We start from the raw sequence: 26872 nt of genomic DNA on the forward strand, positions 1-26872 counted from the left end.
TTTCCATTTTCTAAATTTCTACATTCTAAACCTTCTTCAGCTCTGAACAGATTATGAAACATTGAATGATTTCAAGCAGGAACTTTGTCTTCTAAAGTGACATAATGTATTCTTTATTCAGATTGAGTGGCTGCAGTATGTCAGAGATCAGCTGTGCTTCTCTGGCCTCAGCTCTAAAGTCCAACCCCTCCCATCTGAGAGAGCTGGAGTTGAACTACAACAAGCTGCAGGATTCAGGAGTAAAGCTTCTGTGTGATTTTCTGGAGAGTCCACACTGTACACTGGAGACTTTGAGGTCAGTTCACTGACTGTCTGTTACTATTGTTGATCTTATATGTTTATCAACTGAACCTAATTTATGTACATTTATAGCTTACATCCACAAAGTGAATTTACATTGTTCCATATTTTCATTTTCTATTGTATTTTATGACTCTGGAAAGTTATCATGCTGCAACCCTGTTTATTAGTGAGCACATGTGACACGTCTGTGTCTGCGGACCTCCGAAAAAAGTATGCTTGGAACTGTGTGTGCATCCGTGTGCAAGTCCATGAATTGGCCCTTCCATTGACAGCACACTGTCATTTAGGGAAAGTACTTAGAATAAAAGCAGAATGTTTGGTTAAAAAACTTTTAATTTACTTATTTTAATGATACAATAAAAGTCAAGTAAATGCTTAAAAGAAGAAAGATATTTTTGTTATCTAAACATTTGACCTCTTTTTTACCATATTGGAAGCAAAATAACAGGTAATGTGGTGTGCTCAACAAATTACTTTACGCAAATTACAACCAACCAATATCACAAAGCATGGTAATTGTAAGCTCTTCTCAACATACAAGGTACATACAGAACACTTTTACGTATAAAAACAAATCATCTGCTGTTTCTGACAACGAAAACTGTTAACGTTTTTCATTTTCTTCATGTTGGTGCTCCCCAGCATTGCAAATTGGCTGGTGCTCTGGGTACTCGCCTGTTGCAATATATGCATAATCCGGCCCAGTCATTTGGTCCATATACCAAGCTAAAATATGTGAGCAGAATAGCACATTGGACCACACTTGAAGGCAATATCTAGAGAACAGTGTGTTGCCTCATGAAGATGTGCTGCCTTCAATGGGCTGAAGAGGAGAGGGGAGCATAATGCACACCATAGCTGGCTGCGGGAGCTGGTATAATCCAAAGATACGCAATGCTTCCTGCAGTTGGGTCGGATTACGCTCATACCTCAAACAAATTGTATCAGAGTTTGTTTGTAACCGGATCAGACTACCTATTTCACAAGGTCTCGGTCTGCTTGTTTTGGTCGGCACCCGCATGCGATTGCTATGTTTATATCCGCCAAAACGAACCAAACCAAAGGGGAAAACAAACCTAAGTTTGAGTCAGCCGAACAAAACAAGGCAGGTGTGAAAGCGCCCTTACAGTATCATACCAGAGGCTTAAAATTATATTATATATATTATAGTATTTTTTGGAAAATTATAGGTCAGTCATAACCAAGAGAGCAAATAGGCATAAACGTGTAATTTAAGAAAACACATATTTATTGAAACAAACCACTTTTTGACACCAACTACAAATGTAGCCACATTATTTAAAAATAAATAAATAAAATTGTTGATGTAGTTATATGATGCGTGGAAGGGGATAGTCTTTCAGGACTTGCTCAAAGAAAAATGTCCCAATACTGAAAACAAAAGGCTGTAATAGTAAACTATAATAGTACAAGTTGTAGCCTGTTCAGCATCTACATAGAAATTAAATAAATAAGTTACCTTATTTGCTTAAATTCCACATAGCCCGCCGTTGTGCAATTTTCAAATAGGATACTGCCACAGCCTGCAATAGGTTTTAACTACTAGGGGTCACTTTCCCACTGTATGTTTGTTGGTTATGCTTACTTTTTGGCTGCTCCAACAACATCTCTGGCTAGCCTCTTCTTCACCTATCCCTATCCTCACCTTCCTGTTCAGCACTCATTTTCTTTACGTTTTTTCACATGGATGCAGCAGTAAGCTCAGTAAGATCTCCCATGCAAACTCTTGGAGAGAACAACAGCTGTGCTCGTGATTCAAGTTCATCATCACAACAATCATGATGAAAGGCGTCATGGAGAAGAGATGCATAAATACAGACATAGGATCCATATTTCACTATCCTGATCGTGTCAGGAAATTAATTACAGTGAGATAGCTTAGACTGATTAGAACCACTAATCCTAAGTGTCACAAAATGATCAAATTATCGTACATCAGAGGGCAAAATTTTTTGTCTGCTGGGGCCCAGCAGAAGGCGCTCATATTGCACACAACACATAAGTCTCAGTGGTAACTTATACATTATAATCAGACTAACAAAATAAAATACTTAATAACATAGTATTAAAATAGACAGATGAATAGTAATAGATAAAATTAAGTGCACATCCAGTAATAACAGCAAAACATAGCTATTATGGCAAGTGGAATCATTAACTAGGTTACATACATGATCATGTGCAGAACAAAAGGCTACAAACAGAGAAAGTAACGGTGGAGCAGCTGGAGGAAAAGAGGTCATTACACAGAGCGATACAGCATTGTATTTAAAATAAATCCAACTTAAGTCTAACTAACAATGACACTAACACAAAGCAGCCTGTAGGTGTCTAAATAAGTAGGTTTCCAGCACTGAACATTGAAATATTTGGTAAATTCTGACACTTTCACATTGTAAGGAAAAGCTCTGCTCTGTCTGTCCTCCTCTCACTATGCTGTCAGTCTGCTTGGACACAAACACTCATACCAGAAACACAAAAAAGTAGCAACTTCTCTGACTAATACAGTTCAAATCAGTGAACCACACTTCTAAAATATGGTGGAGTTTAATGTACTGACCTGTTGCATGTACACAAGTATTTATAGTAACTTGCTCACTATAGTTAATGTAAACACATTTAAAACCTGAACGCATGTGAGTGTATTATAAATGTATTTAAATCTACATAATTTATTTTTTATTCAGATTAAGTGATTGTGGTTTGACGGAGATCAGCTGTGCTTCTCTGGCCTCAGCTCTGAAGTCCAACCCCTCCCATCTGAGAGAGCTGGAGCTGAGTAACAATGAGCTGCAGGATTCAGGAGTGAAGATGCTGTGTGATTTTCTGGAGAGTCCACACTGTAGACTGGAGACTCTGAGGTCAGACACCATTTGTTTTACGTATGTGCTGAGGTTGATATGATGAGAAAGTTGTGGTGGCACTAAACTGCAGACATAAAGCTGATATGCTGATCCACACTATTTTAATGTTAAGGTCTGTTTTCTTCTTAAAGTCAATGGTTTAGTCCATTGACTGTGTTTGAGCAATGTTGAACTTCACATTTAAAATCTCATATAACAAGAAAAATCTACACTGGATAATTCACTCTTTTTCACTGTATTTGACAGTTTTTAACCATTCAATTGGGTTCAGTTCAGGTGTTTGGAGTTTCCATTTTCTTAACTTCTGAATTTGAATCCTTCTTCAGCTCCTAACAGATTATGAAACATTGAATGATTTCAAGCAGGAACTTTGTCTTCTAAAGTGACATAATTTATTCTTTATTCAGATTGTGCAAATGCAGGTTGTCAGAGATCAGCTGTGCTTCTCTGGCCTTAGCTCTGAAGTCCAACCCCTCCCATCTGAGAGAGCTGGAGCTGAGTAACAACATCCTTCAGAATTCAGGAGGGAAGCTGCTGTGTGATTTTCTGAAGAGTCCACACTGTAGACTTGAGACTCTGGGGTCAGTTCACTAATTGTCTGTTACTATTGGTGATCATATTTGTTTAACAACTGAACCTAATTTATGTACATATATCATTTACATAGATGAAGTTAATTTTATTTTTTCCATATTTTCATTTTTTTGTACACAGTTTAGTCTGTAATTATAAAAGATGACTAATTCTTAAAGAAACTGTTGGGATTTTATGGGAGTTACATCTGTTTACAGTAGATCCTCTAAACTTATATGTGTTTAAAATCAGTAAAGGTTACTTGCTGAAGGAGAAATATTTTTTAGTTTTACATTAATTTTAGTATATTTTCATGAATAACAGAACATCAGTGTTGGGCAAGTTACTTGAAAATTGTAATTAATTATTGATTATGTATTACTCATTGTAAAAGTAATAATATTATTTATTTAGCAACAAAAGTAAAGTTACTTGTTACTTTACTTTCATTACTCTGGTGTCAGCTCTGTCAAAGTTTCCTTTAAACAACTTAACAATATTCCACAGCCACATGGTGCATCACTTGTGTAAAAGTGTAGAAGTAGAAAATGAGACATTTGTGGTTTAATAAGCACACAAGAAACAGTTTGGAATGATTTACTGATCATCCAACAGCTAGCGTAAGTGTAGCCTCAGTGATGAACAAAGCACTCCAGAAGTCCCAATCTCAGTTGCACGAGGCACACACCTGTACTATGAACTAAACCAGCATCAGGTGACTCCTGAATGTAGGTGAACATGTGGCTAATGGTAGCATGCTGGCTAAGAACACACAACATGGGAATAAGATAATATTTGTCCTTCTCCGGAGCAGTCTGTCAGCTGAACGCAGACCACACCGATATCAACCCTATATTAATCCCGGTGTAACACCGAAATCTGTGACCACCAAAATCTGTGACTGAAGAGAAAGTTGTTGCACTGGTTAGGTTTAGGCATGAGGAGTGAGATGGTTAGGTTAAGAATATCGGTCAGACTCAATCAGAGGCAGAGAAGGTGTGGGTCATTACAGAATGCGGTGGGGGGAAAAATGATGCAGCCTCTGCGGTCACAGATTTCGGTGTCACACTGGAAGGACAGCGTGCACATGGATCGCCAAGTTTAAAAATAACAGAGCATTACTGGGGTTAGTAAGAGTAATACAATTACTGAATTTCAAATTGTAATTCCTTAAGGCTTTTACACACTGGGGGCTGTTTATTTTGAGGGCCCACATGGGGTGTTGAATATCCTGCTGTATGTTTTTTGAACTTATTTACTGTATCTACATTGATTGATCAGCTCCCGGTCTGTCTGTGAGCTCGCCTGTTTCAGGCAGGCAGGTACGCTTATTCGCTACAGTGGGCAGAGAAATAAAGCCCATGAATCAATACATAGATGTATCATGTATCCTATGCATCATTGCATTGTATTTATAAATACAAACACTGTGGATTTCTTCCCATGTAGCTGACATGCAAACTGTTTTAATTCAGTAAGTTTCTGCTTTCAGTCAGCCTGGTGAAAGCAGTTTGTCCAGCCGCTGTCCTCTCAGCTCCCCAGGAGCTGCAGGTGACAGACGGCTGCTTCTGCGGACAGAGATGCTGAACACAGGTCAGCGATCATCATCATCACTGGAAGATGTCAACATCATCCTGTGATGATGATCTTGTCCTCCTCCTCACTCAACACAAGTAGAGGAGAGCATTATACTTGTTCAATCCACACCGACTCCGACCTGAGTTCAGCGTCTCTGTCCACAGAAGCAGCCATCTGACTGCCTTCACCAGGCTGACTGACAGCAGAATGAGCTGTCGCAAATTCTTTCGCAAATTCGTGTCTCAAATTTGTATCGCTGCCAGTATGAATAGGTTTGATGCAAATTATTCACAGGCGATTATTTTGGATTTCCATGATGTTTATTTGTTATGCCCCCAGTGTGTAAAGGCCTTTACACTGCTTGTTACTGAAAAAAGAAATATTACTGTAAACTGCAGAACACGCATACAGAGGGACAGACAGATCAATGCAGGTGTTAAAGTATGAACATGGTATTTTGTTATGAATCAGTGTTGACATGAATAGGTGTGTGAATGTTGTGGTTACATTTGGATGATGTCTGTAGAAGGTTGACATTGTGATGACCCCTAGTAACACAGTGACAAAGTCACTCTGCTCATTTAGAGAAAAGCTCGTAAATTAGGACATACTAATGTTGAACTACACATTTAAAACCTGACCACATCTGATTGTATTAAAAATGGATTTTTATCTACATCATTTATTCTTTATTCAGATTGAGTCACTGCTGGTTGTCAGAGACCAGCTGTGCTTCTCTGGCCTCAGCGCTGAAGTCCAACCCCTCCCATCTGAGAAAGCTGGAGCTAAGTGACAATGAGCTGCAGGATTCAGGAGTGAAGATGCTGTGTGATTTTCTGGAGAGTCCACACTGTAGACTGGAGACTCTGAGGTCAGACACCATTTTTTATTTCTGTGCTGAGATTAATATGATAAGAAAGACCTGGTCACACCAAACTGCAGTCATAAAGCTCATATTATGCTGATCAACACTATCTTAACGATGAAGTCTATTTTCTTCCCCAGTTGTTTAGTCTATTCACTGTGTCAGAACAATGTTGAGCTGCAGCTTTAAAGCCTTCATATAATGAGAAAAATCTACACTGGATAATTAAACCTCTTAAACTCTGAATCTTTTAAACTCTTGATTTTTACATTCACTTTCATTCATCAAAAACACTGAATCTAACAGTAACAACTACTGTACAGTATGCGGTATTTTCTTGTTGTAACATTATTATGAAGCTATGCAGTGTTTATACTGACTGAAATATACAAACACAGGATGCTGTGAGTTTTTATTGGTGACACCATTCTATTAAATATAACTATTGTAGATATATTGAACATAACTTTCTCCTCATTTCCCCCAAATCCATCCTTACATATTTTGTACATAGACTGTAAAAAAAAAAAAGAAACTGATGTAGCCACTGTGATGTCACCCATTGGTTTGTGGACTCCTGTTTTGAAGCCTTGAGTTTGCATTTTGACTGTCGCCATCTTGGATTTTTGGAGCCAGAAGTGACCATATTTGGACGAGAGGGTGGAGCTGACCCTAACGTTAGCTGCTAGTTGCTAGCTTGATTAGCACAGTGCATTTACAGTCTATGGTGATAATAAAACTGTGACAATGCAAATGCTAATTTTCACTAGAGAAAGGCTTAAAACAGGCTTAAAAATTATTAAAACAAAATGTACTTACTAGAAAAACTGAACATCCAATTCCTTAGAGGGTCTTTTAGTACAACCAAACATTGAACAAGACATTTTTAGGTGACCAAAATGTTACAAATAACTTTTAACTGAAACCACATTGAAATAGGGACAGCTACAGCCACACCTTTACTCTGTGAGTCTGAGGTTATGTAATGGTTACGTGCCTAACCAATATTGTTGGCATGGTAGCAACCTATCAATCACAAGGTAGCCACACCCTAAATCATACTCTGCTTTATCATTTATTTTACTCTAAATGGGACCATAATTTATAAAATGAACATCATGTCATATTGAAGCAGACTAGATACTAGCAATTGTGATCATATACTCGTTAGGAAAATGTTTACTGAGGTAAAATAAATCTAGTGAGAAGTTGGGTAATTTTCTCATAGACTTCCATACAATCTGAATTATTTTTGGAGCCAGTGAAGTCTCCCCCTGCTGGCCATTAGAGAGAATGCAGGTTTAAGTCACATCCGCAATGGCTCCACTTTGCAGAGCCAGAACTACCCGCTTTATTTGGTATCTTTGTAAACATGTGGATGTTGAGTAGAATCTGAAATAAATGTCAGTGTCTCTTACTTGTGTTTGGCTGCACAACATGATTTTGTATAGATGGAGTCACTGTTGGAGCTGGCAGAGTTTAAGAGGTGAAGTCACTCTGTCTTTCTGAAGTAGAAGCATGTTGTCTTTAATATTCATGAGAGTTCTTTTTCACTGTTTGTATTTGACAGTTTTTAACCTGCATTCAGTTGGGCACAGGTGTTTGGAGTTTCCATTTTGTAAACTTCTGCATTCTAAACCGTCTTCAGCTCTGAACAGATTATGAAACATTGAATGATTTCAAGCAGGAACTTTGTCTTCTTAAGTGACATAATTTATTCTTTATTCAGATTGAGTTTCTGCAGGTTGTCAGAGATCAGCTGTGCTTCTCTGGCCTCAGCTCTGAAGTCCAACCCCTCCCATCTGAGAGAGCTGGAGCTGAGTGACAACATCCTGCAGGATTCAGGAGTAAAGCTTCTGTGTGATTTTCTGGAGAGTCCACACTGTAGACTTGAGACTTTGGGGTCAGTTCATTGACTGTTACTATTGTTGATCTTATATATTTAACAACTGAACCTAACTTATGTACATCCAGGAAATTAATTTCCTTTGTTCCATATTTTCATGTTTTATTGTATAAAATTTAGTGTAGTTATAAAAGATGACTGATTCTTAAAAGAAACTAGACAACGTTCCCTGTTAGTTGTTAAAGTAAACTTACTGAAAGAAAAAGATTTTTTAGGTTTATGAATAAAGTTTGTTTACTGATATTGATCCATCAGGTCACACACATACACACAGGGGGGCACAGAGAGATCAATACAGGTGTTTAATTATGAACATGGTATTTTGCTATGAATCGATGTTGACATGCATAGGTGTCTGAAAGTTGTGGTGACATTTCGATGATGTCTGTAGAAGGCTGACATAATGATCCATAATAAGGCAATGACATCATTGCTCATTTTAGAGAAAATCTCATTGATGAGGACATAGTACTGTGCACATTTAAAGCCTGAATACATCTAATTGGATTATAAATTGATTTTTATCTACATCATTTATTATTTACTCAGATTGAGTAGCTGCAGTTTGTCAGAGATCAGCTGTGCTTCTCTGGCCTCAGCTCTGAAGTCCAACCCCTTCCACCTGACAAAGCTGGATCTGCATGAAAACAAGCTGCAGGGTTCAAGAATGAAGCTGCTGCATGATTGTCTGGAGAGTCCACACTGTAGACTGGAGACTCTGAGGTCAGTAGTGAGTTGAAATCAGTCCATGCTGATGAGCCCATTTATTTGTCTCAGAGGTGATATTTGGATGACACAGCTAGCATCCAATCAAAGATCCAGTATGTCCAGGTAGGGTGAATAATTTCTTAGATTAGCTTTGAAGAGGAGAGGAGGAGAATGGAACAGAGCACTGAAGTCATATTTTCATTAACTGATTGGCATCAGCTGCTTCATTCATGCTCCATCATTGGTGGATTGGCTCATTCATCAGCTTCTTGGCCTACAGCTGACCAGTCACATCCTTTCAAATTCATACAGGTGTACAGCGATGCTATTATAACTTGATACTTTTCAATCATCACTCTCCACCACCCCAACATTCTCCATATTGCTAAAGTTTTTATTAAAGCTGATTTAACTAAGATTTAAGATTTAGATTTCATGTATGTTCATTAAGAGGGGATCATTTCTCCTGCTGAGACTCCCTCAAAAAGCAGAGCCTTTTTCTCCAACTCTTAACTGTATAGTCATTTGCTATAACTTGGGGTGTAAAAATTCATATTGCTGGACTATGTTTGTGCTTTGGGACACACCACAAGTCCAGATTACACCCCACTTCATGTAAATAGGTGGATTGGAAAGTCCAGATGATGATTAATAGCTTGGTAGTTGTGTGAATTCACCAGAGTTATCTTTAGTGAAGAGACAGTCTGATTATTTGAACCCTCATCATAAGACAGTCCAGCTAACTTCTGTGTCTGTATTTATTCCTACAGGGTCGATGACGGACAAAACAGCACTACATCTGACAGACATGAAGGATGTGAGTGTTGGGACTGTGACCAGTTCAAAGTGCGATGTGACATGACAAAATACACATCTAAAGACGACAGGTTGAGATTGTGTCTGTGGAACCCTGTGAAGTCTGTTTCACATTACAGAGGAATCCACCATGAATGTGTGTTTGCATGTATGTCATTTGTCAGCACAGCATCTTGCTGAATGACATCATGTTTCATTGCAGCAAAAGTTGAGCCAGGTTCAACTTTTTTGCTGGATAAGCCTGCGTTATGTTTCTGGAGCTCACTGTGTTGCTGGACTGCCTCCATTCCAGGGCTCCAGACTAACTTTTTTCACCACCGTCCCAAAAAACAAGTTTAACCATCCTGAAGTGAATGGAAAACCATCCCAAAATCAAATGTTGTTTCTTTACTTTGTAAAGCAAGACAGAGTTTGCCTGGGGCCTCCACATCACTTAATCAGCCCCTGTTCATGTATGAGTGTTTTAACAATTTACTTCAAAGATTAGAGATGCTGCTTTCAGTAACTGTAAACGTTTCCATGGTGATCTGTGCCATTCCAGTACAGTTTCATACGTTTGCACTAAGTCTGCCGCCTTCTGCGGTCTTGTTTCTGCTCCTCAGAACCCATGCAGTCTGGAAAGATTCTAGCATGCTGGGTGCACCAATTCCTCCAGCAGTCTTTCTTGTATAATTGTAGAAATAGTTGTCATTAGTGTCCGTATATTTCTTATTATTACCCATTGTTATTTTGCTTAGTTTTGAGTCAGTAATTCGTGGCTGACAAAAAATGAAACTGTCCACTGTGGAGCAGTGGCGAACCGCCATTTGAAGACATCACATTGCAGTCTGGGGAACTATAATAGACATTTTTAGAATTTTTTGGTATTTTCTTATGCTTTTTTCTCATCTGACTGGTGGGAAAGATGATATGTTATCTCACTGCAAGAAAGTCTTCAGTTTGAATCTCTGTCATTTCTGTGTTGAGTTTGGATTTTTTCCTTTTGTTCAAATGTCCAAAGACATAGTATGATAGTATGACAGTTTGTTCCACTGCAATAATAGAAATAATGGACTTAATGGACATGTAAATCCACGTTAACTTTGGTTTTGGGGTAAATTTTTTGTTCAAACTTGATCTTGACTGAAATATGACTGTGCTTGGACTGGAACGCTTTACAGTATTTCTTTGCCATTTTGACTTGGAGGGTTTTCCAATAGAGTATAGTAGGAGATTTGAAAAAAGTACCTGTCCAGCCTTAAACTGGGACTTTGTGTTGCAGCTTTCTGTATGTTTTTTAGCCCACTGGGCCACAAGGATGTCCAGAAGTGAGTTTAACGTCTGCTGTCTTCTTCTTCACATCCAATTGCTCTAATCTCCTACCAGATCCTTCTACATTCAACACAACCCTTGATGTGTTTGAGGACAACAGAGAGGATCAGCTGAATCTGACTGAGATAGGTTACTGGCAGGTAGAATCGATACAAATATTCATTTTTCACTTTAACATTAATTTGTTATTGATCAGATTCGGGTTCCTCCATAGGTAATACTCCTTATCTCTACACTCCAAACAAGATTTCCTGTCATCTGTATTATCTTCAAGCCCTCTTTTCCTCTCTTCTCATCCTCTGTTCCTTTCTCCTCCATCAGAAACTCCTTTTAATTCATTTCTACCTCATTTGTGTAAATAGTACTGAGGCAATGAGGATCCTGTTAGCTGTACAACTGTGAGAGCGAGGTGGTCAGTTCTTGTAACTAATGTTGTCACTTTCTACATCTTAGGACTTCACACCCAAAGTGCAGACTGAGTCTGCAAACATTTCATACAGGTAACCCAAACATAAGATGCATCAACCTTCAACCTCATCAGCTCCTTTTAGTGATGATGCTTCACCTCCTTTCAGACTGTTCAACTCTGTTCAGTAGTTTAACTCATTTTAGTGCTCAGACCCAACTGTCGAGTGAACTCCTTTCAGTGATAACACTTCACTTTTAACACTTTTCATACTCTTCATACTTCTGCAGCTGCTGCCTCACTCATATCTTGTCCAGCAGTTCAGTTTGGTCTCCAGCTTTTTAAGCACTGCAGCTCATTTTCTTCAGCAAATTCATTCTTTAGTTTTTATTCATTCAAACCAGATGGATGAGCTTGTGTTTGTGTTGTATAATCAGCTCCTCTGTGTCCTACAGTTTCAGGTGTCCTGGTCCAGGTGTATTCCGGTGTACTTTGACTGGACTGGTGTTTGTTACGGTTCAGGAGGCGGAGCTGCTGTACTGGACTGTCCAATGGGATGAGAGCCTCCTACAACCAGCTGGCAAGATGGCTGCAGGGCCACTGTTCAACATCCAGAATCTTGACGGTGCTGTCAGTCAGCTCCACTTGCCACACTGTGAAACCATGGATGGTAAGCTGATTATTGTGTTTTGTGAGTTTTATTAAAACAAGGATATGGTTCCTGTTAATGCCCCCTACAGGCTGCAGAGTTCACTACAGCCACAAGATGAACAAACACTGATTTATCAGTTCTTAGATTCTTGCCAGCAGTGGAGCTAAAAATTGTGGCAAAAAGGGGATAAGGAAAAAAGAGCAGCATAGCCCATTAACCTCTAGAAGGAAAGGAGAGGTAAGTGGGGTAGGAGGGTAGATAAATGAGTCACACCTGTGAGCCAGGGGTAAGGGAAAAACTGACAAAAGCATCATGGAGAGCAGAGAGGAGGGGGAGTGAGAAGGAGGAGATTACCAAAAATCTTAATCCAGTTTTTGGACTACCTACCTCACACTCATTCACACACACAACTCACCACAATCAGAAACTATTTAAGTGACTTCTGAATTGTGAAATGTGATTCATTTCTGTTTCTTAAATGGATATGGGGTATATACTGTATATTGTTTGGACCTACCTACGTGGGCAAAAGATTTGATTTGGGAGTTTGATTGAAAGACTTTGAGTTAGACTTATACTCTTATTTAATTGGAATGCTTTGACTGTTTTGACTATCATTTGATTCCAATAATATTTAATTGATGAAGATGCTTTGGTAAATTGTGTTTTTGTTTTTTTTTCTCATTTGGTATACTTTTGTAGCTAGGGTAATAGGCTAACTGAGATATCTCACTAAGTTGCATATGTGTGTATATATTACATTTTTTGTCTAAGAAGTGTAACAGGATTGGGATTTATTTATTATTAACCATTTCATTCCCCTATGCTACAACATGTAAATAAAGATTTTCCTGAGGGTGGTGCTAAGAAAATTAAACGGTTAATCATCTGGGGAGCATGAATGTGTTCAGGGAAATATGATATTATATAGTCTAATCTTTCACCTGATGATGGCACTAATGAAAAGCACTGAGATCCTCTGGAGATATGAATAACCACAGCAGATTTTACTTTCTACAGATGCTGTGTACCCTTGTATTTTGACAGTTAAGACTGGAATTTTATGTAACTTCAGAAAGAAATTACATTTTAAAGCAACAGTCTGTAACTTACCCAGAAATTAGTTTATTTTAATACCTTTTCTTTAACAAGGGTCCTTAGCATGAGGGGTTGGGACAGAAATAGAGATAAAAAACATTCAAAGAATTGGTCCTTTTTCACAGCACTAGTCCACATTTAGAGTTGTAGTGGTATAAGGGAAACAGAACAACCAAACACCACACCAACCAATACTGACAGTTGTGTTGAATAAACTGCCCGACATGGGAAACTTTTTAATTCTTTACTGACCAGACTGAGCATCAAATGAGCATTGACATTATAATAAGGATGTTCTTAGTAAAATAAATCTGTTTTCACAGCTCCACTCTCTGAAGGTGTGCTGTCTGTCGTCCACATCACTGGTGATGGAATGAGCATCCTCGAGCCGCTGGAGATTACAGACACTCATGTGGTTGTGAATGTCCCTCACTTCTCTCTCTTTGGCCTGGTCTGGGATTGTATTAAGAGGTTTCTGAACATCACAATGCCAGTTAGTGGCCAAGTTCTGCTGTTTCTGCGACCACCAAACCCCAAAACACAGAGGCAGTATCTCGAGGTGTTTCTCCTGCCGAGGAACATCCCTCTGCAAGAGGTAAAACTTTATGTTGTTATGTTCCAGCTCCACTTTCGGTCCAAACTTGTCTGATCATTCTTAAAGCTGCTAATAGGAACTGAATATAGTCAATATATATTGTAAATGTTTACACAGACAGTCATCATACATCATTGAATGGTAATAAATGCAACAAAACTGTTTGATGACAATAAAACACTGTTTCTTCGATATTGTATCATTTTTCAAGAGTGACCTGGCCAAGAGTAAAGCATAAACACTGTACAATAAACACAACAGTTGTTGCTTATCTGCCTACAAATGCGCTGATGCTGATAATATATGTGCTGAGATAAAGTTGCATTCTACTGAAGATAAACCACTCTTGTAAAAATGTTCTGGTGTCTCTTCAGGTGATCGCACAACAGCAAAATACTGACTACATCAAGGCCCCTCCCAAATGTACACTCATCAAAGATCAAAGTTACAGCGTTCTCTGTCCTGAGGCCTTTAAAATACAGCCTAAAGTGAGTATTTCAAATAGTTTGTAATACCTGATAAAACTCTTTAACAAAATCCATGAAACTGCTGTTGTTACCTTTATTTCACTTTGGATACTTGCATTTCAGAAAGCAGATTTTGACCTGGAGTTTGGACCAAATTACTACCACACGTTTGAGGTCGGCCTGCCTACAAGCACAGACGAAGTGAATATAAAGGTCCAGGACCAAAGCAATATAGAGGTCTGGGAGCATGCAGTGGATCTAACTGGTATTGGCTTCATCCTCCTGCAGTAACACTCCACCTGATAGTTGATTAGAATAGTTATTGATGTATCCATGGTGCCTTTATTTTTCTTCTGCCTCAGATCATTTAGTCCACTTTTTTACTCAGATTTGAGGGATCTTATTGGCCAGTGTTTGTTAAACGTATAAGAAATGTTTTGTAAAACTTTAACTCACAAACAATTCTGGTAACATTTTATAATACAGTCCGCACTTTAGTTTAATCGATTGTATGAATCAGTACTTACTGGTGCTGGTACTTGCATGTAGGTAAAGTGGAAGAAAACAAGACTATGCAGAACAAGTGAGCAACTGGGTATTTTCTAGGAAATGAGAAATAAATTATACTCTGAAACTGAGGTTTGGAAAACATTGTGTTAAAAACTCATATTCTGTGGTAATTATGGTATGTAGGTAATATGTCATTTTACAGGACCATTAATTTTATATTTATTTCCTAGAAATGTGAGTAATTTGCAGGTATGTAATGGTTTTGTGTTTTACAGAAAGGGTGGTGCAATTTGGTGTTGAAAAAACTGAAAAAAGTGTTTGTTTCTTTAGTTGATTTAGTGCCGACTCATTATATTTGGTTTCATACGTAGTTCTTCATTTCAAAAAGCGCTTGATAAATTAGACTCAGATTCAATAGAAATATACTCAGAAAATATGTTCAAGAATATATATAAACAGAAAATATCAGTTTTCAGTGTGTAGTTTTGTGTGTGAAACAATATATTAGCATTTTTGTTTTTTTCAGTAATTTTCTAAAAGTAGCTGCTGTATAACTTCAATCCGAGGACATTTCTTTGAAAGGGTTATGTAATCTGGTACTATAAAGGAAATATACCTGTTAAAGAGGTTTTAAGAAACAACCTTATATATAGTTTGATACACATGACTACACACTGAAAACTAAGAATTTTCAGGCTTCTAAAAAATTGTCAAGAGCCTAATTTATAAAGAATTTTTACAAATTAACAACTACGTATGAACCCAAATATGAGTGGATACTTGCCAACTAAACTAACCACTTTTTCTTATAATTTGCACCAAATTGCACCACCTTTTCTGTAAAATGTCCTAAAAATTAACCATTAGGTACCTGCAAATTACTCAGAAAAATTCCAAGAAATTAGTATAGAACTATACATACTTTACTACCTGTAAAGTAAAGCATTGACAGCATTTTTTTCACAGCTACGCTACGCTGCCTGTGGAAATACAGAGGGTCACCCCATTATTATTGTGTATGGAATAAGGACAGGTTAAGAACAGCATATAGGGTAGAAAACAAACTTACCTTTCTCAAGTGCAAAGCTAGTGAAGGTTCTATTATCATCTGAGGTAATAAAGTAAAGTAATAATACAACATAAATATGTTATACAGTTCAATGAAAAAGTTTTCTTTCCCTCTGTATTATTTCTTCTATTTTTGTATATATCTCAAACTAAATTGTTTCAGACCTTAAATAATGATAAATAATAGTAAAACAAAGGCAACGTGAGTAACTACAAAGTGTAGTTTTAATGATAACATTTTTGCTTCAATAAATCTAATTATCCAACACCTGTATCACCCATGTGAAAAAGTTAGTAAAGTTAGTAGCTGATTGTACCACCTTTAGCAGCAACAACTGCAACCAAATGCTTCTGATAACTGGAGATCAGTCTTTCACATTGCTGTGGTGGGATTTTTGGCCCACTCTTCTTTGCAGAACTGCTTTAATTTAACCACATTGGTTTCAAGTCAGGACTTTGACCAGGCCACTTCAAAACCTTAATTTTATTTATTTTGTGCAATTCAGAGGTAGAATTGCTCTTATGCTTCGGATTATTGTCTTGCTGCATAACCCAGTTGCACTTGAGCTGGAAATCACAGACTGATGACGAGACATTCTCCATCAGGATTTTCTGGTAGAGAGCAGATTTCATATTTCTCTCATTTATGGTTTTCGGTCAGTGTCTTTTTAACAGTAAAGTCATGAACACCGAACTTGATTGATGTGAGAGAGGCCTGCAGATCCTTGGATGTTGTCCTCAGCTCTTGTGTGAGTTTTTGGGTGAGTCGTTGCAGCTATTGGAGGAATTTTGGAATGTCAGCCACTCCAGGGAAGGTTCACTGCTGTGCCAAGTTTTCTCCATTTGAAGATAATGGTTCTCATTGTGGTTCTTTGGAGTCCCACAGCCTTAGAAATGGCTTTGTAACCCTTCTCAGACAGATGTATTTTAATCACCTTCTTCCTCATCTCTTCTGGCATGGTGCACTGCTTATTGTGACCTTTTAACCAACTTCACATTTCTGAAAAAGTTTTATTTATTTTTATTTTATTTTTTTATTATCATTTAGGGAATCAACTACATCATATCATCATCAACTATATTTTGTGTGTACTCAGGTTGCCTTCGTTTTGAGATATATACAAAAATAGAAGAAATAAGGAGGGGGGCAAATACTTTTTCACAGCACTGTATGTTATGAATACATGTGGAACTGAGGAATCTAGTAATTATTAGTTTAATTCTAAAAATTACACAGTAAAAATTAGATGAAGGCTGTAATATCAAGTGTTGTTGTTCTTTTTACACTGGTAGAACAAGTTTGTGAACACAATGTTTCTCAAACCTCAGTTTTGTCTCCCAGCACTGTACCATAGATAATCAGTATTTACAAAAATACTCAGATTATAATTTATTTCTCCTTTCCTCTAAAATGCCTAATTATTAACCCCTTGTTCTCCATAGTCTTATTTTCTTCCACTTCTTCCTCCAGTAGGAACTGGAAAGTATTTTATTCGTACCTCTTCATACAATGAAATTACACTGTAAATCAGAGGCTGTGTTATAAAATGTTTAAACATAACTGCAGGTTATTGAACTAAACCCTTCCTCTTGTCCCTTAGATCCTGCTGTAAGAAGAGTGGATCTAGTGAGGACTCAGAGCCTCTCACCAAGTGCGAGGTTGTGCTCAGTTCGGTTACAGTTTATTAATGGAGTCTCTGATCATATTCTAAACCAGCTGCTGGATCAACTTTTGCAACAAGGCGTTATCATTGAAGAAGAAATGGAGTCAGCCAGAACAAAATCCAAGGCTGACAAGGCTCGATATGTGATTGACACGGTGAGAAAAAAAGGAGAAGATGCCAGTTCATTCTTGATTGATGACTTGTGCAAGTTGGATGCACACTTTTCCAAATCCCTGAAGTTGAGCTGAAGTAGGAATGAGACTCAGAATATGGGTTACCAAAACAACAACAATGGAGATATCTCCAACTTAAACGTTCACCTTAAAGTGTTGTGAGCTACTCTACAGTTCCAGCAAATGACACCACTGTCTCCCATATCATGTCACAGCTCTCACATATGCACTGAGAGGAGATGAATATGTATAACATGAAGAGAAAGGCCTGTGATCCTTAGTAACTCAAAAAAGATCTCATTTATTGTAAGATAATCTTTAGAATGTGTTGGACACTAAGTTCCACAGGGTGAAGCTGAGGGATCACTGACTGCGGAGGGCACTCTGTTTCACATCCTGTGAGCTGCCCCAAAGGTCAAGACTTCTGCTATCAGGTATATATAAAACACTGAGAGGGTAGTAGGTCATGACACACAGTTCTGCCCAAGGTTCTACGCATTCAGAAACCCCTCTCCAACTAAAGATCTGTCTACTACTGGTTTCAGACTGAGTCAGATGCTGAAGAAAGTGTGGCACAAGAGGAGAATCTAGTTTGACCCTGACGAAGGCCACAAGCCGAAACATGTTAGTCTCAAAATAAAGCCTTTCTTTATACTACAAGTGATGGTGGTGTCTTGACCATGACTGTCCCATTCAAATTGGATGCTGAAGAACTGAAAGATGCTATTAAATTTTATATTAAATTCTGTGAAGACACTGTGTCCGGAACTAAAACTGAAAATGTTCCCAAAATAAGTCCTGGCTATCAAAAGAGCTGAAAAGCTCTCTCTGTACTGTATTTAAGAAGTCCTTCATCCCAAAGAGCCATCATTATTCTTAATTCTGAAAAGTGACTAATGAGATTTAAGCCACAGATGTGAACTTTTTTCAATGTTTTAATATTTGTTTTAATGTGTAATATGACCTTGTCTCTTTGTTATACTGACTGTCACTGTCTCTTTCTTGAATCATAGTAGTGCATCTTCATGTTTTGCCAAAGATCATTTTCCACCCTGGTGGACGATAAAGATTATATTCTAAAATAATAGAAAGATACTTCTTGACATCATAGATGTGTTACTCGTTAGATCTGCCTCCTTTTGATTTGTGTTTTTGTTTTGTATTGTACAGTATACATATCTATATATTTCTAATGTGCTTAAAGCTGGATAAATGTCATGGCAGCTGGAAAGAAAATATAAGTTCCCAAACAAAAAAAACTTGAAAAATCTACTTCTGCAGGAAGAATATTCCAGCCTGTTTCCAATAGAAATTATCTTATCTGTTGAGTGTCTATAACTTGAAACAAGAAAGAAGACAGCAGGTGTTGTCACTTGTTTTACAAAAACAAGACTTTAAGGAGTCGATTACAAACAGAAATGCTGAAACAGAATAATCCTTCTTATCTGAGACCTCAGTGCAGCATTTGATACAATCGACCACAGAATTTTAATGGACAGATTTGGGAAATGGGTGGGTCTTTCTGACCACGTTTTAGCTTGGTTTCAATCTTACTTAACTGGTAGACAGTTTTTATCAGCCTGCATGCTTATGTATCAGAGAACTCATGGTATTGAATATGGTATTCTTGGCCCAGTTTTATTTTCATTATATATGCTCCCACTTGGAAACATTATTAACCATCACCATGTCAATTACCATTTTTATGCTGACGACACACAATTGTACATCTCTTTATCAGCAAATGACCCCAGTGCACTGCATGTTCTCATTGACTGTCTCACTGACATTAATGTATGGATGAGAAAAAACATTTTAAAATTAACTGAAAAAACCCTGAAATTATTTTAACAGGATCCAAAGCAGCAAGAGAAACACTATACTCAATGCTTGGTGGTCTTAGCAAACAGATTACAAACTCACACATCACAAACTTGGGAGTGATTTTAGACTGTGATTTAATTTTAATTTTAATTTTAACAAGGTCATTAAAACCTCATTTTTTCATCTCAGAAATATTGCCAAAGTAAAACCTTTTTTAAATCAGAGAGTTGCTGAAATGCTTATTCACGCTTTTATTACTAGCCATTTAGACTACTGTAATTCCCTTTTTTCTGGATTACCTAAAAAGTCTATAAGAAAACTACAGCTAGTTCAGAATGATTCGGCCAGAATCTTAACTAACAACAAAGAAAATGGATCACATTACCCCACTGCTTAAGACACTGCACTGGCTACCTGTATCTTTCAGAACTGATTTTAAAATTCTTTAACTTTTTTTTATAAAGCTTTAAATGACCTTGCTCCCACCTACATCAGAGAATTTCTTTCATTTTATGTACCAGCCAGATCACTAAGGTCCTCCACCACTTTAAATGTTTCTTATGTGTCCCATAAAAGTACCGGTGAGGCTGCCTTCTGTTTTTATGCCCCTAAACTGTGGAACACACTGCCCCTGATATTGGAACAGCAGCTCTCTCTTTGTTTTTAAAAGGCAATTAAAGACCTATCCTCTTAATCTGGCTTTTAACTTTTAATTTTAATTCGGAGTAATGTTATAAATTTTAGCTTTTGTTTTAAGTTTTAATCATTGGTTTCTGTCATTTTATCAATGGTGTTTTGGGTTGTTTTTTTTTTACATTTATTCTATTTTATTCTATTTTCAAAACTTCATTGTTTTATTGTTGTCATTTTTACAAAGTAAAGTTATTTATTGTTTTCTATTTGCCTTTTATTTAATTTTGTTTGCCTGTGTTTTAATCCTATTATGTGAAGCACTTTGGGTTGCATGTTTGTATGAAAGGTGTTATATAAATAAAGTTGAGTCATTATTATTATTATTACTATGAAAATTATTTAATTGTCAGGTGGTCTGGTTTCGTCTCTTTGTGGACATTAGGGTTGGAGTGTTTGACTTCATCTATGGATACAGAACACGAAATGGAAAATTATGATAGAATGAGGAAGCCTGTTTGTGACTGTAGCAAATTTATCAGTAACCTCCTCAATTAACTTCTCTGCTCATATTGCTCACAAACTGTAATGTTCTGAGCGATTTTAGATGGTGATTAGCAGGACTTTAGAAGATTGGAAGGCTGAATTCTGGCAGATGTAGAAGATTGGAAGGCTGAATTCAGACCAAATCAGGCGGTGCGGCAAAAACGCCAGTACTCCCATTCATTTGAATGGGGGTAGTGCGTTGGGGGGGCGGTAGTCTGATCGACGGCTGTGATTGCTACAGCCGTCGATCAGACTGATCAGAGCTTTACAATCCAGCCATGAAAGAGGGAAAAGATGTTAGGAGGAGGAGGAGAGGACATTGCTTTTCGTTTGATGACGTTACAAGTAAAGTTAGACTTTGCTGTCGGATTCTCGACTCGTTTTTAAAAAGAGGAGAGAGAGAGAGAGCACCTGTGGCCGAGCGAGCCAGGGAGTGGATGAAGAGAGGGAGCAGTGGCAGTGAGAAAGCCTGTGAATAAGATCAATAAAACGTTATTTTTTGATTGTTTCACAGCGGTTACGTTCTAGAGCAAGAACACTCCCACACAACTCCAACGCGTGGCTGCGGGTGTGGGGCCACATGTGGCGAGAAAGTTGAACCAGAATCAACTTTCGGAGAAACGAAACCCGACTTCACGCTGCGGAGGCCAATTACGGCCGACATTCAGACTGATCAGAGCTGTACAACCCTGCCACGAAGGAGGACTAGACGTTACAAGGAAGAGGGGATGTGATTTCTCTTAGTTTCAATGATTTCATAATGTTAAATGTAAATTAAGACTTTGCTGACGGCTTCCTGAAAAAGACGAGAGAAGAAGAGCAGCGGTGGTCGAGCGAGCTAGAGAGTGAATGAAGAGAGCGAGCAGTGGTAGCGAGAAACCCTGTGAATGAGACGATAAAACGTAATCTTCTGATTGTCTCACGGCGGTCACAAATAAATACACCACACTTCCACACAACCCTGCGGAGGAGCGCCGCAACCCCTGATTTGGTCTGAATAGTGTGCGAGCTCAAGCAAAGTTGCACCCTCTCAAAACCTGACAGTTCAGTTTAGGCTATCTAGACTTTTCTCTGACTGCAGGAGCTACAGAAAGAGGGAGAAGGAAAATACAAATAATGGAATTACAGTTTGGAAAAACACACACTCACTGTCAGTATTACTTGCTGACCTGTGATGGCTCTTGTTTCTTTGTCATTCAACATTTCCTTTCTCTCACCTCACTCAAAAACACACACGAGTTTCAGTAAAGAAGGGGGAGGAGGAAAGAGGGAGGGACAGGTGAAATTATCCTATCTATTCAGACACCATTTTGAAGTCAACACAGCGGAAGGAGGGAAACAGCAAGTCTAAGGAAAGGTGAGTGTTGATATTAAAGCTACAAATGATTAGTCATTATTGATCAATCTGCTGATCATTTTTATGATTAATTGTTCAGCTGATTAAACTGTCAGAAAAATACCCACGCAATATGAAATCACAAGTGCTGACATCTTCAAATGTTTCCTTTTTCCTTTTCCTGGTTTCTGTGTGTTCACAGCAATACAACGTAGCAAACTGGTGCAGTAAAAATAGAGAAAAGCCGCAGTTAAGAACAACACAGATGTTTATCTGAAGTCTATTTGATGGATTTAAAAAGTGTATTCTTGTGATGGCTAGAAAACACACATGGTTGTAGTTAAAGTAATGTAAACGAATAAGAAGCTACTAACTTGAGAGGTTGGACCGGTATTATTATACCGTGTATGTGTGTCTGTCTCCAGTGTTACTGGTTTACCTGTCAGACTCCAGAAGATGAGTGATTCAGAGGAGGAGAAGGACAAAGCAGAGTCTGTAACATCTGGCTATCTGTCTATGAAGAGTGACTTGTCTAAAAATGATCCTCCAGACTTCAGTAATGAACCTGGACCCTCAGACTCAAAGTAAGAGACTGTTTCTACCATAAACTGACCTGAAGATGACTCCGTTTCCATTTCATAACATACATTACGACACTATTTGTTTTATAATTCAGTTTTTAAAAATTCGGTCACAGATCTTGTTGTTGGTTGAGCATTGACTGCATTATTTCTTCGTTTATTACTTAAATTTTGTGTGGAAAGAGTTCTTAATAACTGTCCTGATATGTTTATCAGTTGCTTAAACCAATTTTTCAAAATCAGTAGCAGAGGACAGATTGTTTTGTTTGCTTTAGACATGCACAAGTTAATCTGACAGCACAGCATCAGTCGAACTGTTAATAAACTGATACATAGAAATATTTTTTTGTCATTCAGCATTTTCACAGCCCACATGTCAGACTTTGTGTTCTCAAACATGTAGATGTTAAAAACTCTTCAATCAAATATATCCAGTTTGCAGCTGTAGATAACATGTTTAGAACATGCAGAAGGAGATATGAACATAACTATTTGTTGTCATTATTAAACCATGATCATGTGCCATGTTTCATGTTACATCTACTTTTTCCAAGAACTAATATGTGTAAAACAATTGTTGTTTCCATAGACAGAGAGCAGAGTCTCCAGTATTCAGCTGTCTGTCTATGAAGAGTGACCAGTCCAAAGAAGATCCTCCATGCTCCAGTAATGAACCTCGACCCTCAAACACCAAGTAAGTCTACTGTAAACTGACGTGAAGATGATTCAGTGAGACTGTTTCATAAAACAAAGGTTCTGGTGTAGATATGGAGGACACACAGTGGAAAGAAATAATTAACTAGCTTACATTCAGCTGTAATCTAGAACAGATCTTCATGTGCATGTTAGTGAGAGACAGAGACAGAGCTTGTATTGATATTTGATTTTCCAGTCAAAAAATCAAAAGTAGTAGTAAGTAAGCCAGGGTGATTTTTACCAAGGTTTAGTAACAAGCCAAATGTGGACTGCACTTGGATTTTGTGCCGGTAAAATGGAAGAAAACTGAGTATTTGGTCTCATACAATACAGAATATGTAACATGTACCTTTTTTAAAAGGCACAAAATATGGGAGGAGGGAATGGAAATGTATACACAGAGCCTGAAGAACACAAATGTGTAACTGTCCAAATACTTAGTCTGGACTGTTTATGAAGGGCCAACACGTTCTCACTCCCAATTCACCACATGCGGAAGCTTGGTCAGGACCCTTTGGCATCACTTTTCAATGCAATGGGGACCCCTTTAGCGCAATTTTTTTTTGGACTAAGGTGCAGTATCACAGCAGTTCATGTATCTTTCATGCCTGCACGAGCTGATAAAAATCACTGTTAAAAAATAATTATTTTTATGGTGTGACAACGCTGTTGTTAAGGTCTGATTGTGTTTAGGCACAAGTTATGGTTAGGGAAAGATCAAGGTTTTGGTTAACATGATCACTCTAAACGGGATGTGGATTAAAGTAACTACTTCCTTAAATTTACGCCACCTTTGTCATCATGGCAATAGTGAACACCACGACAATCGTAGTTACAGTTTTTAAAAAAACTGTCCCGACTTGCAGTTGGAAACATGACACATAGTTGGAAATGAGACGTGACCAGAGGTCTCCTGCAGCTAAGTCCACTTTTTGCAATTTATTTATCTAGCTATCCACTCAACCTGCCTCTTCCTAATATGGAAATTTGTCACCTTATATCTACATCATCAGTCTCATGGTGTCTATTTCAGACATTGTGGAAGTTCTATAGAGTCCTATCAGTCTACCCTGCATATTGAAAAATGACACTTAAGGGGTACCCCGTGCATTAAAAGTGACACCTAAGGGTCCTGACCAAGCATCAGTATGTGACGAGTTGGGAGTGAGAGAGGGCTGGTTGGGCAAGATCTGCATGCAACTTGTGAGCTGTAGGATGACCACCTCTAATATCATGTGTCATAAAGACTTTGTTCATGTCCACAGAGAGAGGAAGAGGAGAGGTTTATCTATGGAAGAGCAGCTGTCCTGCTGTTCTTTGTGTCAGGACGTCCTGAAAGATCTAGTCTCTTACAGGTGTGGACACTGGTTCTGCAGACAGTGTATCACCTCATACTGGGATAAGTCTGCTTCATCAGGAGACTTCTCCTGTCCCCAGTGTGGAAAAAGGTCCAAAACAAGACAGACAGACATTCAGACCAGCACTGCACAAAGTAAGACTGAAGATCAGTCTGCTAATGTCATAATCTCTGAAAACAGGACAGGAGTCTACCTCCTCTGTCCTGTATTTTTAATCATACATTTTTCCCCTTTCTTTCAGTAGACCGTGATCTGCTGGAGGTTTTAGATGAACATAAGATCAATCTGAAGAAGAGATGTGAATGTGTGACTGAAGGAACTGATGGAGCAGGAAGTAGAACCCTCCTCGACAGGATCTACACTGAGCTATACATCACAGAGGGACAGAGTGAAGACGTTAATACCCAACATGAGGTTAGGCAGCTTGAGACAGCTTCCAAGATGAGGACTCTCCATGACACTCCAATCAAGTGTCACGACATCTTTAAAGTCTTATCAGCCAAAAAGAAAGGCATCATCAGAGTCGTTCTGACAAATGGCGTTGCTGGCGTTGGAAAAACATTCTCTGTGCAGAAGTTCACTCTGGACTGGGCAAGGGGCTTGAAAACCAAAGATATCAATCTGGTGATTCTACTTTCATTCAGGGAGCTGAACTTGGTCAAAGATGAGCAGTACAGCCTCCTCATGCTGATCCATGTTTTCCATCAAACATTACTGAAGGTCACAGCAGAGAATCTTGCTATCTGTAAAGTTTTGTTCATCCTCGACGGCCTGGATGAAAGCAGACTTTCATTGGATTTCAAGAACAAGAAGGTTGTGTCTGATGTCACACAGAAGTCATCAGTCAACGTGCTGTTGACAAACCTCATCGAGGGGAAGCTGCTTCCCTCAGCTCTTGTCTGGATAACTTCTCGACCTGCAGCAGCCAGTCAGATCCCTCCCACATGTGTTGACAGGGTAACAGAAGTACGAGGCTTCACTGACATCCAGAAGGAGAAGTACTTCAGAAAGAGATTCAGTGATGAAGAGCGATCCAACGGAATCATCTCACACATCAAGAAATCCAGGAGCCTCTACATCATGTGTCACATCCCAGTCTTCTGCTGGATCACTGCTACAGTTTTGGAGCACATGTTTACTACAGACCAGAGAGGAGAGCTGCCCAAGACCTTGACTGACATGTATTCATACTTCCTGCTGGTTCAGACAAAGAGGAAGAAGCACAAGTATGATGAGGGACATGAGACGAGTCCACAGGAGCTGACAGAGGCTGACAGGGAAGTTCTTCTGAAGCTGGGAAGGCTGGCATTTGAAAATCTGGAGAAGGGAAACATCATGTTCTACCAAGAAGACCTGGAGCAGTGTGGTCTTGATGTCACAGAGGCCTCAGTGTTGTCAGGAGTTTGTACAGAGATCTTCAAAAGAGAGAGTGTGATCTTCCAGAAAACAGTCTACTGCTTTGTTCATCTGAGCGTTCAAGAGTTTCTGGCTGCAGTCTACTTGTACCACTGTTACACCAGCAGCAACACAGAGGTACTGGAGGACTTCCTGAAAGATGTGGAGGATGAAGAAGATGATGATGATTATGATGAAGATGATTATTATGACTTTGTTGATTATGAAGAGGATGATGACAGTGATGATGATGATGATGACAGAGAAGAAAAGCATTTCCCATTTCTCGATGACTTCCTGAGGAGAGCCATGGATAAATCTCTCAGAAGTGAAAATGGCCACCTGGACCTGTTTGTTCGCTTCCTTCATGGCCTCTCTCTGGAGTCCAACCAGAGACTCTTAGGAGGCCTGCTGGGTCAGACAGAGAACAGTCCAGAAATCATCCAGAGAGTCATCAACAACCTGAAGGAGATGAACACCCACAGTATCTCTCCTGACAGAAGCATCAACATCTTCCACTGTCTGATGGAGATGAACGACCGCTCAGTACATCAGGAGATTCAAGAGTTCCTGAAGGCAGAGAACAGATCAGAGAAGGAACTCTCTGATATCCACTGCTCGGCTTTGGCCTACATACTGCAGATGTCAGAGGAGGTTCTGAATGAGTTGGACCTGAAGAAATATAACACATCAGAGGAGGGACGACGGAGACTGATCCCAGCTGTGAGGAACTGCAAAAACGCTCAGTAAGTCCTGGTGTGATTAACATTATAAATCAGTGTAGATTAGTAGTTTAGTTCTTCAACTATAAAAAATGTCAAATTCTTATTATTCTTAAAATAGTTTTTCGCTTGTTTATTGCAAAAGTCATTTATCAGTCGGTTGTGTTTATAGCTGTCAAGTTAATAAACACAGTTATTCTATATAT

At 38.5% G+C, this 26872-nt stretch overlaps 2 protein-coding genes across 2 annotated transcripts in view; both read left to right on the forward strand.

Annotated features, from left to right (window-relative positions):
* Positions 1-1197: 1197 nt before the first annotated feature.
* LOC121903777 (NACHT, LRR and PYD domains-containing protein 1b allele 2-like) lies at positions 1198-18660 on the forward strand. The gene is made up of 13 exons (XM_042421165.1): positions 1198-1214; positions 3617-3769; positions 6037-6204; positions 8093-8107; positions 8660-8833; positions 9589-9635; positions 11000-11085; positions 11399-11445; positions 11807-12021; positions 13425-13696; positions 14071-14184; positions 14287-14428; positions 17343-18660. Exons 1-13 carry the CDS (start codon positions 1198-1200, stop codon positions 17651-17653), a joined length of 1761 nt encoding a protein of 586 aa, XP_042277099.1. The 3' UTR covers positions 17654-18660.
* A 2724-nt stretch (positions 18661-21384) lies between these two features.
* Positions 21385-26872, forward strand: part of LOC121903779 (NACHT, LRR and PYD domains-containing protein 12-like) — a 29106-nt gene continuing 23618 nt past the window's right edge. Inside the window, exons 1-4 of the mRNA XM_042421166.1 lie at positions 21385-22498; positions 23085-23189; positions 24457-24683; positions 24791-26690. Of these exons, the coding sequence (XP_042277100.1) occupies positions 22371-22498; positions 23085-23189; positions 24457-24683; positions 24791-26690 (2360 nt within the window). The 5' untranslated portion in view covers positions 21385-22370. The remainder of the gene's footprint in view (positions 22499-23084; positions 23190-24456; positions 24684-24790; positions 26691-26872) is intronic.

This window comes from Thunnus maccoyii, chromosome 9 (assembly GCF_910596095.1).
Source record: "Thunnus maccoyii chromosome 9, fThuMac1.1, whole genome shotgun sequence".
Classification (NCBI taxonomy): domain Eukaryota; kingdom Metazoa; phylum Chordata; class Actinopteri; order Scombriformes; family Scombridae; genus Thunnus; species Thunnus maccoyii.

Bases quoted from the DNA above. Each gene is read 5' to 3' on its own strand.
- LOC121903777 (XM_042421165.1), top strand. The intron at 13,697-14,070 runs GTAAAACTTTAT...GTGTCTCTTCAG, and splicing joins GGAACATCCCTCTGCAAGAG to GTGATCGCACAACAGCAAAA. The intron at 14,185-14,286 runs GTGAGTATTTCA...CTTGCATTTCAG, and splicing joins CCTTTAAAATACAGCCTAAA to AAAGCAGATTTTGACCTGGA.